This window comes from Stegodyphus dumicola, chromosome 2 (assembly GCF_044657685.1).
Source record: "Stegodyphus dumicola isolate Sdum_Otavi_A_Nest chromosome 2, ASM4465768v1".
NCBI classification, from domain to species: Eukaryota; Metazoa; Arthropoda; class Arachnida; order Araneae; family Eresidae; genus Stegodyphus; species Stegodyphus dumicola.
In genome coordinates, this window is record NC_140769.1 from 191,362,705 (window position 1) to 191,375,922 (window position 13,218).

The following is a 13,218-nucleotide window of genomic DNA, read 5'->3' on the forward strand; positions in this document are numbered from 1 at the left end:
TCCTATTGCGTACTGAATTAAGCCTGAATTGTATTAGTTATTTACTATACCTTATTTACTATACCTAAGTTTATTTCTTGCACATGCTTAAAACTAATCTGAGTCCTGAATAAATAAATTCCCACATATACTTAAAGCTTTATCTAGGGCCGGTGCTAAATACCGCATGATGCAGTCTCTAAGGGTCCTAAATTCTGCTACAAAGCGCTTTCTTAAATTCTAAATTTTCACCGCACCTAAACTTTGCATCCCAGTGCTTTCCCTAAATCATAAAAAACTTCTCATCTCTTAATTTTGCCCCTCGGAGCTTCCCCAAATTTTAAAAATTTCATCTTTCCTAAATTCTGCCGTCCGGTGCCGACATATTCTGTCACCACTTCTCGGTTTATGGTGAATAGCATATTAGTTATTCTTAGTTAAAGTAGCACTAAATGTAATGGCCTATGAGTTTCATTAACAAAATCTATTTTTAGCATATGAAAAGAAATTTTTGTTGAATTTTTGTTCTTCAACATTTCTTAGAGCATTTAAAAATCTATAATCATCCCCAAGCGTAATGTTAGCATAAAAGGTTGCCATACTCTTGTTATTGAATTACTAAATAAAAAAAAAGTTTAGACATCACTGCATGAGTTATTACTGAAGCTATCATGTATTGATAAACATGCGGTGATAAAAGCAAAATATAATAAATAATGACTCACCAGGTCAGCATCAGGGGTATAAAATAAGTGAATGGTTTCAGAATGGAACGTTTGAGATGTATGCCAAGCAGACACTCACCTACGGAGCCAAATTATTAATCTCACAAATTTATGCTTACATAATTGTTTTTCCATAACGAAATATTTTATGTAGTGCCTATGTGAAATTAAGAATCGAAATTTTTAAGTGAAAATCTCCCCATGTTTTATTATGGAAGGAAAAATCAAATGCGCATGTGCAAAACATACAGCCCCCCCTCCCCCCAAAAAAATGCTTGTGGCTTTGAGGTCTAGTTTTTGGATCATTCCGGATAATGGATGTCTGGATTTCAGACTTTGTACTGTATTTACACATGTATTTAAAATTATACATCACAATCTCTTTGTGATGTTCATATACTGTGATTTAAATGTTTCCATCATTTTTTTCCATGAGATGTATATGGATGACAAATCTATCGTAATGGATCATTTATTACTTTACGAAATATAGCTGTCTTTAAATATCTAAAGGTATTCTTAAATAACTTTAACACTTTTAAAAGTATTCATATAAATATATAATAGTATGGCCATATAAATCATCATTAGCATTCTTTCAGAGATGATCTGCTGAATCTGTCTTTCTAGAATGTGCATGATATTTTCAGAGAAGTTCAGAAATTGTGTATTAGAGATTTTTACTCATAATATATGCATAGAAAATTGATAATTTCAATGAAATCTGTAGTTGATCTTTGTAAAATTAAGTAGCAGATAAGTATTTGTACTTTTCTGTTTATAATTTCATGCATTCTGTATGCATTCTTTTAGATGGAGATAAATCATTGAATCATGAATCCATCTTCATACTAACCATAGCTATCCCACTTTCTTCAGTGTTAGACTTATATGCATATGTATTTGCATTAAATCTAAATCTTATTATCACTCTTAGCTTTTTTATTTTTTAAAAATTCTGCAGTTATTGTGAAATAATGAAGAGATTTGGGATTAGTGTATATAATAAATTTTTGCATAGCTGTTTGCTTTCTATCTTTAAATATGTTCTAGCTTAATGCTGCTATCATAAACAAAACGTCTTCTAACAACATATTCAGAACAAAATATTACTTTTATAGGATTTAGACAGAAACATGTAACTGAAATACTTAAAATTTAGATTTGTAATATATAATAAAGAATTTTACAAAAAGTTGAAGAAATATGTGAGGTTTATTGAGCCAAATTATTTTCAAATCATTGGTTTATTACAATAGAATGCTTTCATGTTTAAATTTCGAATTTGGATGTGGGTCATGTGAGGCTGAATGTACTAAAATGTATTTAATATTTCAGAGAATGTGATTGACTAAAATCCTTCAAACAAGAGAGTGCATTCATGTTATAATATGCATGACTAAAGGATTTGGAACGAAAGAAAGAAAGGGGGAAGCTTTGTTTTCTCCATCCATTCTTGTGGAATAGATTATTAATAGTTCATGATTTAGAAATACAAATTGATATGAAATACAATTTATCCATTAAGATATGTATAAACTTTAAAAAGGTTAGCTTTTACAAACTTAAAATAGGTTTAAGTTTGTAAAAGCATATTCTTTGCCATTTTCTTTGTATTCTATTCTTACCTTTTAAGAGTATTTTAAATGATTTTTCTTTTTTTTCTTTTCTTTTCTTTTCTTTTTTTTTTTTTTAGTTTGTTTTCAAAACTCAGGAACTGACTGTAAAGAAACGAGTTGTACATGAAGAATTAGTCAAGTCTCTAAATATCATGCTAAAGCCTGCCAATACAGATTTTTTAATGATAAATAAATTTCTTCGTCATTCCTGGTTTTTCTTCCAAATAATCAGCAAGTCAACTGCACAGCATTTGCTGTCATCAGAAAGAATAAAGGTAAATAAAAAATTTTAAAAAAATAAAAAGAATTTTTTTGTTTTTTTTGTTTTGTGTTTTAATTAAGATTTTACGTTGATTTTTAATTAAGATTTCACTTTCTTGTTGAAATAAAATTAATTAACATATTTTCAGACATTTTCATAAAAGACAGAAAATATGATAGTAACAGTGAGAACATATGGCCTATTCTGAGCTCTTTTCATAAGCAGACTGTAAGTGACCCTGCTAGGACTCCTAGCCATTAGGTGATGGTTTGTGTGTGTACCAGTTCGTAATAGATTGAACGCACACTGGTCCAATGACAGGTTAATAAAATTTACTTTTATCAAAGGAAACACTTTAAAGTTCTCGAATTTTCCACAGAAATCCTCGGACAGATGTTCACTGTGTCTCAGAGTACAATCAGTAGTTACACTTTAAACTACTAAGAGTGTTAAACAGAAGGCAGTACAAAGCGCATCTAAAGAGAAAGCTAACTTGGATATATCGAGCTCACGCTAAACGAAAGACTTTCAGCAACAATAACTAAGCAACTGAGAGCAGATACTATCTCTCCGGCCTCTTATAGTTTTCAACCGGCCACCGAGATATTTCTAGTACTTTCTGCTTCTCAAAATTACTGGAAAGCAATATGAGGGTCTGATTATGGTTACATCTAATCAATGATCAATTAAATATTTATTGATGATGATCAATTAAATATTTATTTTGACAATGATCAATTAAATATTTATTTATAATATCAATTAAATATTTATTCAATTAAATATTTATTGAAGTGATACAGGGACCGGACCCAAATGGTCGCCAAATGTGGCGACTTTTGGCAGGTTCTTATCAAATTTGGCAACAAAGTTGTCAGCTTGGTGATATCTTGACAAATTACTGAGATACCCCTTTACTCAATGTTAGATGGTCTTGCCACTGTATTCTTACTTTTCTGGCATAGCTTTTCTTTAGATTATTCATGCTACGTTATACAAAAGAAATACAACATTTTTACTTATAATTTCGCTAAAAATTACCTATCTAAAAACAAAATTCTTAACAATGTGTTGCCAATTTAAAGTGATCCTGGTGCTATTTAGATAACGGGAGTTATAATACGAAGGGAATTCTTAGAAGACATATTAAAAAATGTGATATAAACTTTTTTTTGTAAACTAGTGCAATTAACTACTAGTAATCAAATTTTTTATAATCAGAAAACAGTTTTTATAGTAAAGTTTTCATTAATAACACTGATCTTTCTTTCTGTTATGTCTAGGTAGCTATATTACAGAAGCTAAAATTTAAAAAATTTTTATTCCTCTATGGATTTGTATTACTACCAAAATTTATAAGGAAATAATTTAGGTGTTTGAAATGAAAATTTGCATAGGTATTTTAAAAATTAATTACAATTAGTTATATAATTTTCTGTGGTTCTACTCTTCCATAAAAGAAGACTAAAGTGAATCATTAATATATATTTCGATAATGCCAGAAAGTTCTTATTTTTCCTTGTTTAAGGTTTAAAAATTGTTTTCTGTTAAAATAAGAGCAAGTTTTTTCTCTGTTCCTGAAGTATGAAAGCTTTGAGTGTTCTGGTTCTCAGGACACTGAGAATCAGGTACAAACTACGGTGTATTGTTGATTATCTGTGCATGGCAGTGCCCACACCTGCACACTCAGTGCAGTGTACAAAAGTGTGTAAAAACAAACATTGCAAGCATAGAGAAAGATTCTTCCTAATTTAGAAGTCAGAGATTCATCTGATTATGAAGAAGTCGAGGCAATAATTGAAGCTGTATGCCGAAAAATTAAAAATGTAAAATTCATCAAACGTAATGATTGGGAAATACCGAGACAATTTGACTGAGGCTTTCAGTGCTTAAGTGATGTAGATATCATTTCAAATGTCACAAAAACAGAAGAAGCAGAAAGTGATACTAAAAATACAAGTGAAGAAAATATGACTATTACATTAGTCTCAAGACAGCAATGACTTCTGTTAAAACTTTATTGGAATTCGTTGAACAAAGGGGATTCGAATACAGTGATAAAATAGCACTTGTAAAAAATATGCAGTGAAATTCCACAAATATTAAACGTTCTCAAAAATAAAGTAAAATAAAAATTTTTTTAGAGAAATAAACACCATACAATATACATGAAAATTGATAGTTTGGATTATCCATGTTTTTCATTTATCCGTGAACTGCTTTCCTAGCATTGGCCTGGATAATCAAGCGTACACTGTACTGTCTCTGGTGAATAGATAGGAATAAAAATATATTTTTTTTAGCTGGATTCCCTTCCTCAAGTAGTAGTAGTAGTATTTATTATTAGAATAAAAAAATATGCCTAGGCACGTTTACATGATTTAAAGTTGATTAGAAATTATAAGTTTTGTAAATTTATTAACTGATAATGTTGAAAACCTTAATTTTCAATGCCAATATTTACATGACAGCCTTTGACTATAAGTTTTATACAGACTTGATTTTAAGAATGAACACTGTGTGAATTAATTATCTTTTTCAAAATTATTCAATAAATTCCATTTTATATTTTTCTTCAATCTACATCGTGCAAAAAAAAGGGGGGGAACAGCTCTATATCTCCGTTCTACTGCACCGATTGACGAAATTCAACTTGCATTTTTCATGTCTCGAAAGTGCGACTTAGGATATGTATTAGATTTATATATAGCATTGTTCGAATATTGGTATTTTGACACAAAATCCGACTTTTTCTGAAATCATATGCCCTTTTTTTTTCCATATTTCGATTCTATGACTCAATTATGCCAAATTATCAAATTTTGTAAAAATCGCACGAGTAGTTTTTAAAAAATTAGCTCTCAAAGTTTTAGCTTCTCAATGTTAATTGAATTTGGTAAATATTTATTAATATCTCTTTTTTTATTAAACTTTTATTATTTTTACTTTCACGTTTCGAAATTTAGGCTCATTCCAAATAAAATTCGCCCATTTTTTTACAATTTATTTTTAAAATTTGTATTTTTAAATAATTTTTATAAATTTTTCGAAAACAATTTTGAATTATAACCTATAAAATTTTTACCATCATCTTAAAGTAGATGTATTTCTAAGCATTACGGCAAAAAATTACAGTTTTTTATTCAGAATTTCCGAAGGTATACGTGAATATATATATTGGCGCATTTTGAAATTTAGCATATTTGTTGAAAGCGATAATAACATCAAATGTTTAGGCACTTGTTAAAATTATTTGAAAGTAGGAATGATGTGACTTTTTTCCCACTCATGCACAATGTAAAAAGGTAGGAAGGATGTGGCTTTTTTTCCACTCCTGTAGAATGGAAGGGAAAGGAAAATAGGCTACCATACATTAAAAAGTTTGCCAAGTAAATTATTCTTGCTGCAAACTGAAGAAAACTCACTAAGATAAATTTTTGAATTTCTCTGTAAATTTCACACCAAATTTGACAAAATTTAATATCTAGGCATAATTTGATTTGTAGAATCGAAATATGAAAAAAAATTGGTATGTTATTTCAGAAAAGTCCGATTTTATGCTAAAATACGTATGTTAGAACAATGCTATATATAAATCTAATATATAAAAGCCATGCTTTCGAGACATGAAAACGCAATTTAAATTTCGTCAATTGGCCCAGTAGAACGGGAGATATAGAATTGCCCCCCCCCTTTTTTTGTGCAGTGAACATCGAAGTATCAATTAAATGAAATTTATGATGGCAGCTTAAAATAGTTACGTAATAAATACAGTACTCCTAATGCTTTTTGATGATTTACTGTTGTGTTTTTTATTTGTTATTGGTCAGGGATTTATATATAAATTAGCTTGACATAATAATGGGTTTTATTATAAAAGAGAGAAATCATATTGCTAATACTGACATCATGTATAAAATTTTGATTTTAATTGTAATTATTTTGATTCATATTTTTTATGTTCCAAGTATATAAACTCAGAGCAAATTTTTCGTAATTTTCTTTTTTTATATTAGAAGCAGTATTTTTTAAAACTGCATGTGAAGTGATGCAGTACCATTAATTAGCTGCCTGTTATTAGAGAAATACTTAAAGCCTACTAATCATATATTATTTCTATTTTAAGAGATAATATTTTTAACAGCATTTTAACTCTAATAGTCACAATGTAGTCCATAATATTTTTGTTGCAGGTATTGTTTCTGTGTTAAGTATCTGCCCTTCTTTAATTTTTATTCCTAATTTAAGAAATTGGTTGATTCATGTGTAGTTTATATTAAAATGTACCTTAATAAAATTATAATTTTTTTCATCTTTCAGATGCTTCGCCAGGAAAGATTTCCTGCTGATTACCAGTTATGTATTCGAAGCCTTGTGGAAGGACTTGTGCCTCATATTATTCAAAAACATAAGGATTTGCCAATTGAAACAAAGCAAGCAAATTTAAGCCTTGCATTCTTTTTAAAAGTATGCTGTCTCCTGTAAATGTTTTTTGTATGAAAATGCAGACTTACTCCATGCTCAAATGTCCTATGATCAAAATATGATCATATTAAATAGCTGTTTCTGTAGAATGAATTGTTTTAGTTTCATTGGTACTTTACTTTTCTCTTATTACACATTAGAAAATATCATAATTATGCATTACCTTTCTTTATTGTCACATTTCAGAAAAGCCTTTCCCTTATGGATCGTGGTTTTGTTTTTAAATTGATTAAAAGTTATTTAGAGAAGTTTACTCCAAACGATGTCAAGGTAATGACTTTATTTTTTATTAGTATAATTATCTTTTCTTTTCTTTTCTTTTTTTCCCTTAATACTTTTTATTTTAACATGCATGCATTTTTTTGCTTCTAATAAAAATTTTAATTTGCTTATGTAGACTGATTAAAATCTCCATTTTAAGCAGATATGATTTGTGTTTGAACATTTCTTATATGGTAGATATATGGTTATTAGATTTCATATACTGGTTACACAAATGTTTATATTTTCTGTTTTAATTTCTGTAATTCAGGGATTTTTTTTTATTTATTTATTTTTTATTTTTGAAAGGTTATTTTAAAATATTGAGAATTTTAACTGTTTTCATAGTTATTCATATGTTGCGAAATGTCACTTAGGAATTTGCTATAGGTTTCCAAATAATCAAATGCATCCTAAGCAATAAATGTTTAAAATTTAATGAAAATCGTCTAACTATTTAAATGATAAAAAAAGAATAAATATATTGCAATTTCTTTTTTGCAGTTGCAATTTATGAAAGCATTAAATTGTATCATTATTATTATTGTTTCAAGACTAAAGATTTGTTATTTCATTTTTAATATGTAGGGCAATTTTGTGGCAAACAGACAAATGTGTAAGATAAATTGTCAAATGTATTATATATAATTAGAATTTTGACGAAAAGAAGAAAAGATGAGAGATTTAGATAGAATTGAAGATAATTTAATCATTGAAGGTCATAGGTCATTTGAAGTATGAATTGAATGGTTGTAATGAAATCTGTTGCAGTCAGATTTGTAATAGATAAGGCATTTATTTAATTCTCTTTTTTTACCAGTAAAGATGCAAATGCGTCATTAAGAAAGCAAACCCAAAGCAGAGAAGACAATTTTTTAAATAATTTTATCTCCCAATAGCACATTTAAGTATCAGCAAGTTCTACACTGAGAATTTTCCTGTAGATAATCCAATTCCAATTCATGTGTAAGATTGATTTTCATCTAATTTTATATATCTGTAATAAAGTGGTTATTGAAACAATAAATCTTTGCATACAAGGTGGACCACAAAAATGTTACCATTTAATGTAAATGCCAATTAAAAGGTAAGTTTAGTAATATGTTTTACTTGCCTTGCAAGTTATTTTTGGAGATAAATTTTGTTAATGCATGTATTGTTGACACTACCAACATGTTTTTCATTCTTTTTCATTCACGATCTCCCATATAACTTCCTGTGATTTTTGGTTAGGGGAATGGACCTTGTTCATGTTGTGAAACATAGAGGTTGTAGAGACCTTCATCAACAACTTATACCACTATGATACTATCCATACCTGTCATCGTGTCACCATGTCATAAACATCTTGATCCAATGGATGCATGTGTGCATCAAAAAATATGGTGATAAGGTCAAAGGTGTCTACTAATTCATGTACAATGAAATGACCTACATATCCAGAATACACTCTGTACCATTAATTACATCCATACATATATAATTTACACATTTTTGTGCCCCTCTGTCTGTAATTAATTACTATGTATGGTAATATTTTTAACTAAATGTTTCCTAAGTATGGATTGCAAAGCAATTTTTGATATATTCCAAAAAGGTGTTTGTAGATTGAATTAACTTAAAAAGTATTTAGGTAGTTTTTAAAATACTGTGATAATTAAGTTTAAAGCAAAGGTTCAGAGAGCTTGGGAAGCCTTATGGTAATAACTAAATTATAGCAATTTAAAATATGTCACTCAAGAAAGTAGAATTATTTTTTTCAATGAATGAGTAATTTCTGACAAAATGTAAAAATTCTTCACCCCCCCCTTTTTTTTTTTTTTTTTAATTTTGAACACATACAGTCTCCCTGTGCACCACAGGTGTACAGTACAGGGCTAACAAAAGTAAAAAAAAGTTAGTTGAATGATAGCCTTTTTACCTGATAACTGCTGCTCCAAAAATGTTTTTAAGCCGTAGGTTTTATGAAAGTGAAAGAAAATGTTTCTTTAATGCTGCTTACATTAAAAGAAAAGTCTTCTTTTATATTCTGAATGAATTCATTCAGTTTTTAAAATTTTCTATATTTCACCTCTACCTGCAGTCGCTCACATTTGTTTTCAGATACTTGTGTTTTTCAGTTTTATTTGAAAATATCACTTACTAAATATTAGCAAAACGACTTTACTTTCTTTCACTTATATTTTGATCAGCTTTTTTAAGTTCTGCATGTTTTCAAAATTGTTATTCAAAATATTGTTGGTGAAAAAAGTAATTTATTCGAAGCATTCTGAAAATGAACTTGCATTAAGTGTTCAGACACTTTTAACAAACAGTTTATATTTAATAAAATCATGAAAATAATGGGCCATTCAATATTTCTGTGAATATCATTTAGCTGAAGTTACATTTTTCGTGTCCTTTGTCATGGATTCCACAAATATTTTCGTGTAGGAATGTTCCATTTTGTTTCTTTTAATAATAATGCTCCATAAGAGCTTTGGAAGAAGAATCAAGTTTCCTTATTCTTTTTTTCCAACTCGCTCTTTACATACTCAACAGGATTTCAGTCTGAAGAACATGGAGAAGTTTTGATAGCTTAAGGATGCTTGTATAATAACCACAAAAGGTTAGGCCTCAATATTTAGGATTGTTATCCTGAGAAAACTTGAATGTATTTTAAGTTTTCTTGCAGATACTTTCAGGTTTTAATTAAAAATATTTATATACTTATACTTATCTACATTTTTTATTTTATAAAAACTAAAATTCTCACTCCACAGATAGCGAAAAATTCCCAAATCATTAACTGTGCTTAACAGTAGGCAGTAAGTTTTTCTGGTTTCAATTCTTGAGTTTCGCCGCACAATAGTTCATTCTTCAGATCCAAATATATTAAATTTTGAGTCATATTCAAATACAGAATTTTTTCAATGTCATAAATCGTGGAATTTGTGAACTTTAGGTGTATTTACCTTGTTTTCTTTTCGATGAAGAATTTTCTTCTTGCTTATTGTCCAGCGTATCCATGTACTGTAAAGATTTTTTAGGGTTAAATATGATGACAAACCATTGTTCTAAGTCTGCTGTTAGTTTTACAGCACTGGGTCTTATTTGATTTTTCATAAGATAAATCTCTGATATCTTGGTGTTAACCTGCAATGTGGTCCAAACTTCAGTGCACTTCTAAGAGTTCCATACAATTTTCATTATTTTATAACATCAAAGAAAGTTGAATGCTTTACATCAAGGATTTGTTTGATATTTTGAATATTTTATCCATCTTTAAAATCATGAATCATTTAATTTTTAACAAAACTTATCGTCAATTGTAACAACTTAACGATGTTTATTTTAGATATGGAACAACATATTTTGCTAACCAAGTAATAATATACAAGTGCAGATGATAATTCTTGTGATATATATTAGTCTGAAAAAAAAATTAAAGCAGGGAAACATTACCTACTAAAACGTATCTACAAAACTTTGAGTGTCTGAGTTATTATGCAAGTTCCTGATTAACACTTTTTGCATAAATTATTTTATTAGAAGGAATTTATGATATTTATTTTGTAGCAAACAAGGTTAAAGTAAAGGGGAAATTATATATTAGAAATTTTGAAGCCTTTGTTTCAATATTTAGTACAAGATCTATGTAAATAAATTTCAAAAATACATGTGTCTGAAAACAGATGTAAGCCATTGTATATACTTATTAAGCAAACACATATCAAAATAAATGAGTATTGAAGAAATTTTAATTTTTCTTTGTCTGTAGATTAATTTTAAAATTAAATGTGTTAGATGAAAATTAATGTAATTATTTAGTGTTCTATCAGGAAATATTTAACAGCTACAATTTTTCCCCTCTGTTTGTTTATTCATCTATATTTACTTGCATTTGTATATACTTTTTTTATTTCAGATCCTTCATGAATATAAATTTGAATTTTTAGAAATTGTATGCCTTCATGAGCATTTCATAGCCCTTAATCTTCCTATTATGAGAAGCATTGGAGTATATGGCCAAACTAAAAATATGAAAGGTAAATTTTGTTATTTATTTTTCCCTTATGTATAGTTATTTAGTGGTTCTTTAAAAATAGTTATTTGATTTTATCATGTGATATTTGAGATTATGTTATTGTTATTACACATGCTGACTTATTTTTCTGGCTGTGTTATGGCTGCATATATTTTATACTCTATTTTCTTTACTGCAGTGATATTCAGTGTGTATATTAGAGCTCCACATATGCTGCCATGACAGTACTGAATATAAAGTTGTGAAATCTAGCTCTGATACTTTCTTTAATATACCAATACCTAAAGAAATTTTATTAAAAATATTTTTTTTAAGTATAAAACAAAATATTGGTGCTTTTTAATTTCAGTACTTCAGGCCCAAACTAAGTAGTACTGTGTGAGAGTATTTAGACTAAAAGCGTACAAATGAAATTATAAGTGTGATTTAATGAAAATTAACATTAACTATAACAACTGCTAGTGCAGAAAGCGATAATAGTGAGTAGTGTAATATTCCAAAATAAATAAATAAAATCATGAAAATAATGGGCCATTCAATATTTCTGTGAATATCATTTAGCTGAAGTGATTTATACAGAATAAATACTGAAGAACTAACACTCGAAACTACCACAATATTATATTGTCAAATAATATGTGTAACATGAATGCTATATGTCATTAAATAGTACGAGTAAAAGTAACTACTGAGATCTTTTAATCTGTATTATTCTTTTCTTGTTGTGAGGCAAGCAGTGGATGTGAGTGAAATAGTTAAATAATAAATTATGTTAGCCAGATGAAAGTATCTTGAGAAAATGAGCTGAGGAAAGAAAATTGTGAACTATTTGAGTTTGCCACAGTGTGCAGATGCTATAGGTTAACAAAGGTTATCCTGTCAGGTACAGTTTAACAGAATGGATTTGCTTATTAATATTTAAATTTAATTGTGATGATAGAATAATGTGTAACTACATTTATACAAATCTACTGGTTGTGCAGCTACATGATTAGAGGCTATCTTATTTACATATATTAATCTAGATGTGCAATATTTTTATTATACAGTATCCATTATGTTACACTGTATCCATACATTTAACTATTGGTATGCACTTCAACCTTGAATGATTGGAAGAAAATCATTTGTTCAATGATTCTTGTTTTCTCTTCCATCTTGTAGATAATAAGGTACCTAAACATAATATATCTAATGTTGATACTAGTATACAAAATATGAAAAAAGTAGGCTAATGGAGAAAGTGGCTTTGGGCTATGTTAAAAAAAAAAAAAAAAAAAAAAAATCTGATGAACAGTTAGTCAAATACAAAACACTGACAGCTACTATTTGTAGAGTCACTAGATTTATTTTGGAGGGGAAAACATAAAAATCAGCAGTGCTGCTGCTTAGATTTGAACTCTGGACCATCTGATTGGTGGCCAGATGTACTTCCAATAACACCACAAAAGCGTGTGGTGAGGAAGGAAAAAATTCCTTACATTCTCCTTCACTAAAAGGGGGTCTGGAAAGCAGGGAACCCAGTCCTTAAATCCAAGTAGTGAGGAAATATTGTCTACTATATTTTAGTGTAAGTACCACTAGATGAATTTCAGAGGAGGAAACATGAAAAATCGGTAATGCTCGTGCTGGAATTCGATTTCTGGAACTCCCAATTGTTAGTTGAGCATGTTTCCAACTATACCATGAAGGTATAATATAAGGAAGGGGGAAATCCTTACACATTTACCTAAATGTCATTAGAGGTCCAATACATTCTTTTGTGGTAGTTATCTTTTCTTCTGAAAGTGCCTTCTTTCAACTGGATATGTACCATGAATTGAAAAATACTCATTAAATCTAATATTTAATTAACAGAAG

The 13,218-nt window shown here is 28.7% G+C and overlaps 1 protein-coding gene across 8 annotated transcripts in view; it reads left to right on the forward strand.

Moving 5' to 3' along the window:
• Nucleotides 1-13,218, forward strand: part of Ziz (dedicator of cytokinesis protein Ziz) — a 292,231-nt gene that overhangs the window by 157,943 nt on the left and 121,070 nt on the right. For 7 of the 8 annotated variants that reach the window (XM_085811589.1, XM_085811587.1, XM_085811582.1 and 4 more), the window contains 4 exons: nt 2,401-2,598; nt 6,906-7,052; nt 7,257-7,340; nt 11,239-11,359. In XM_085811589.1, the coding sequence (XP_085667715.1) occupies nt 2,401-2,598; nt 6,906-7,052; nt 7,257-7,340; nt 11,239-11,359 (550 nt within the window). The remainder of the gene's footprint in view (nt 1-2,400; nt 2,599-6,905; nt 7,053-7,256; nt 7,341-11,238; nt 11,360-13,218) is intronic. The other variant, XM_085811585.1, reaches the window with a different exon arrangement.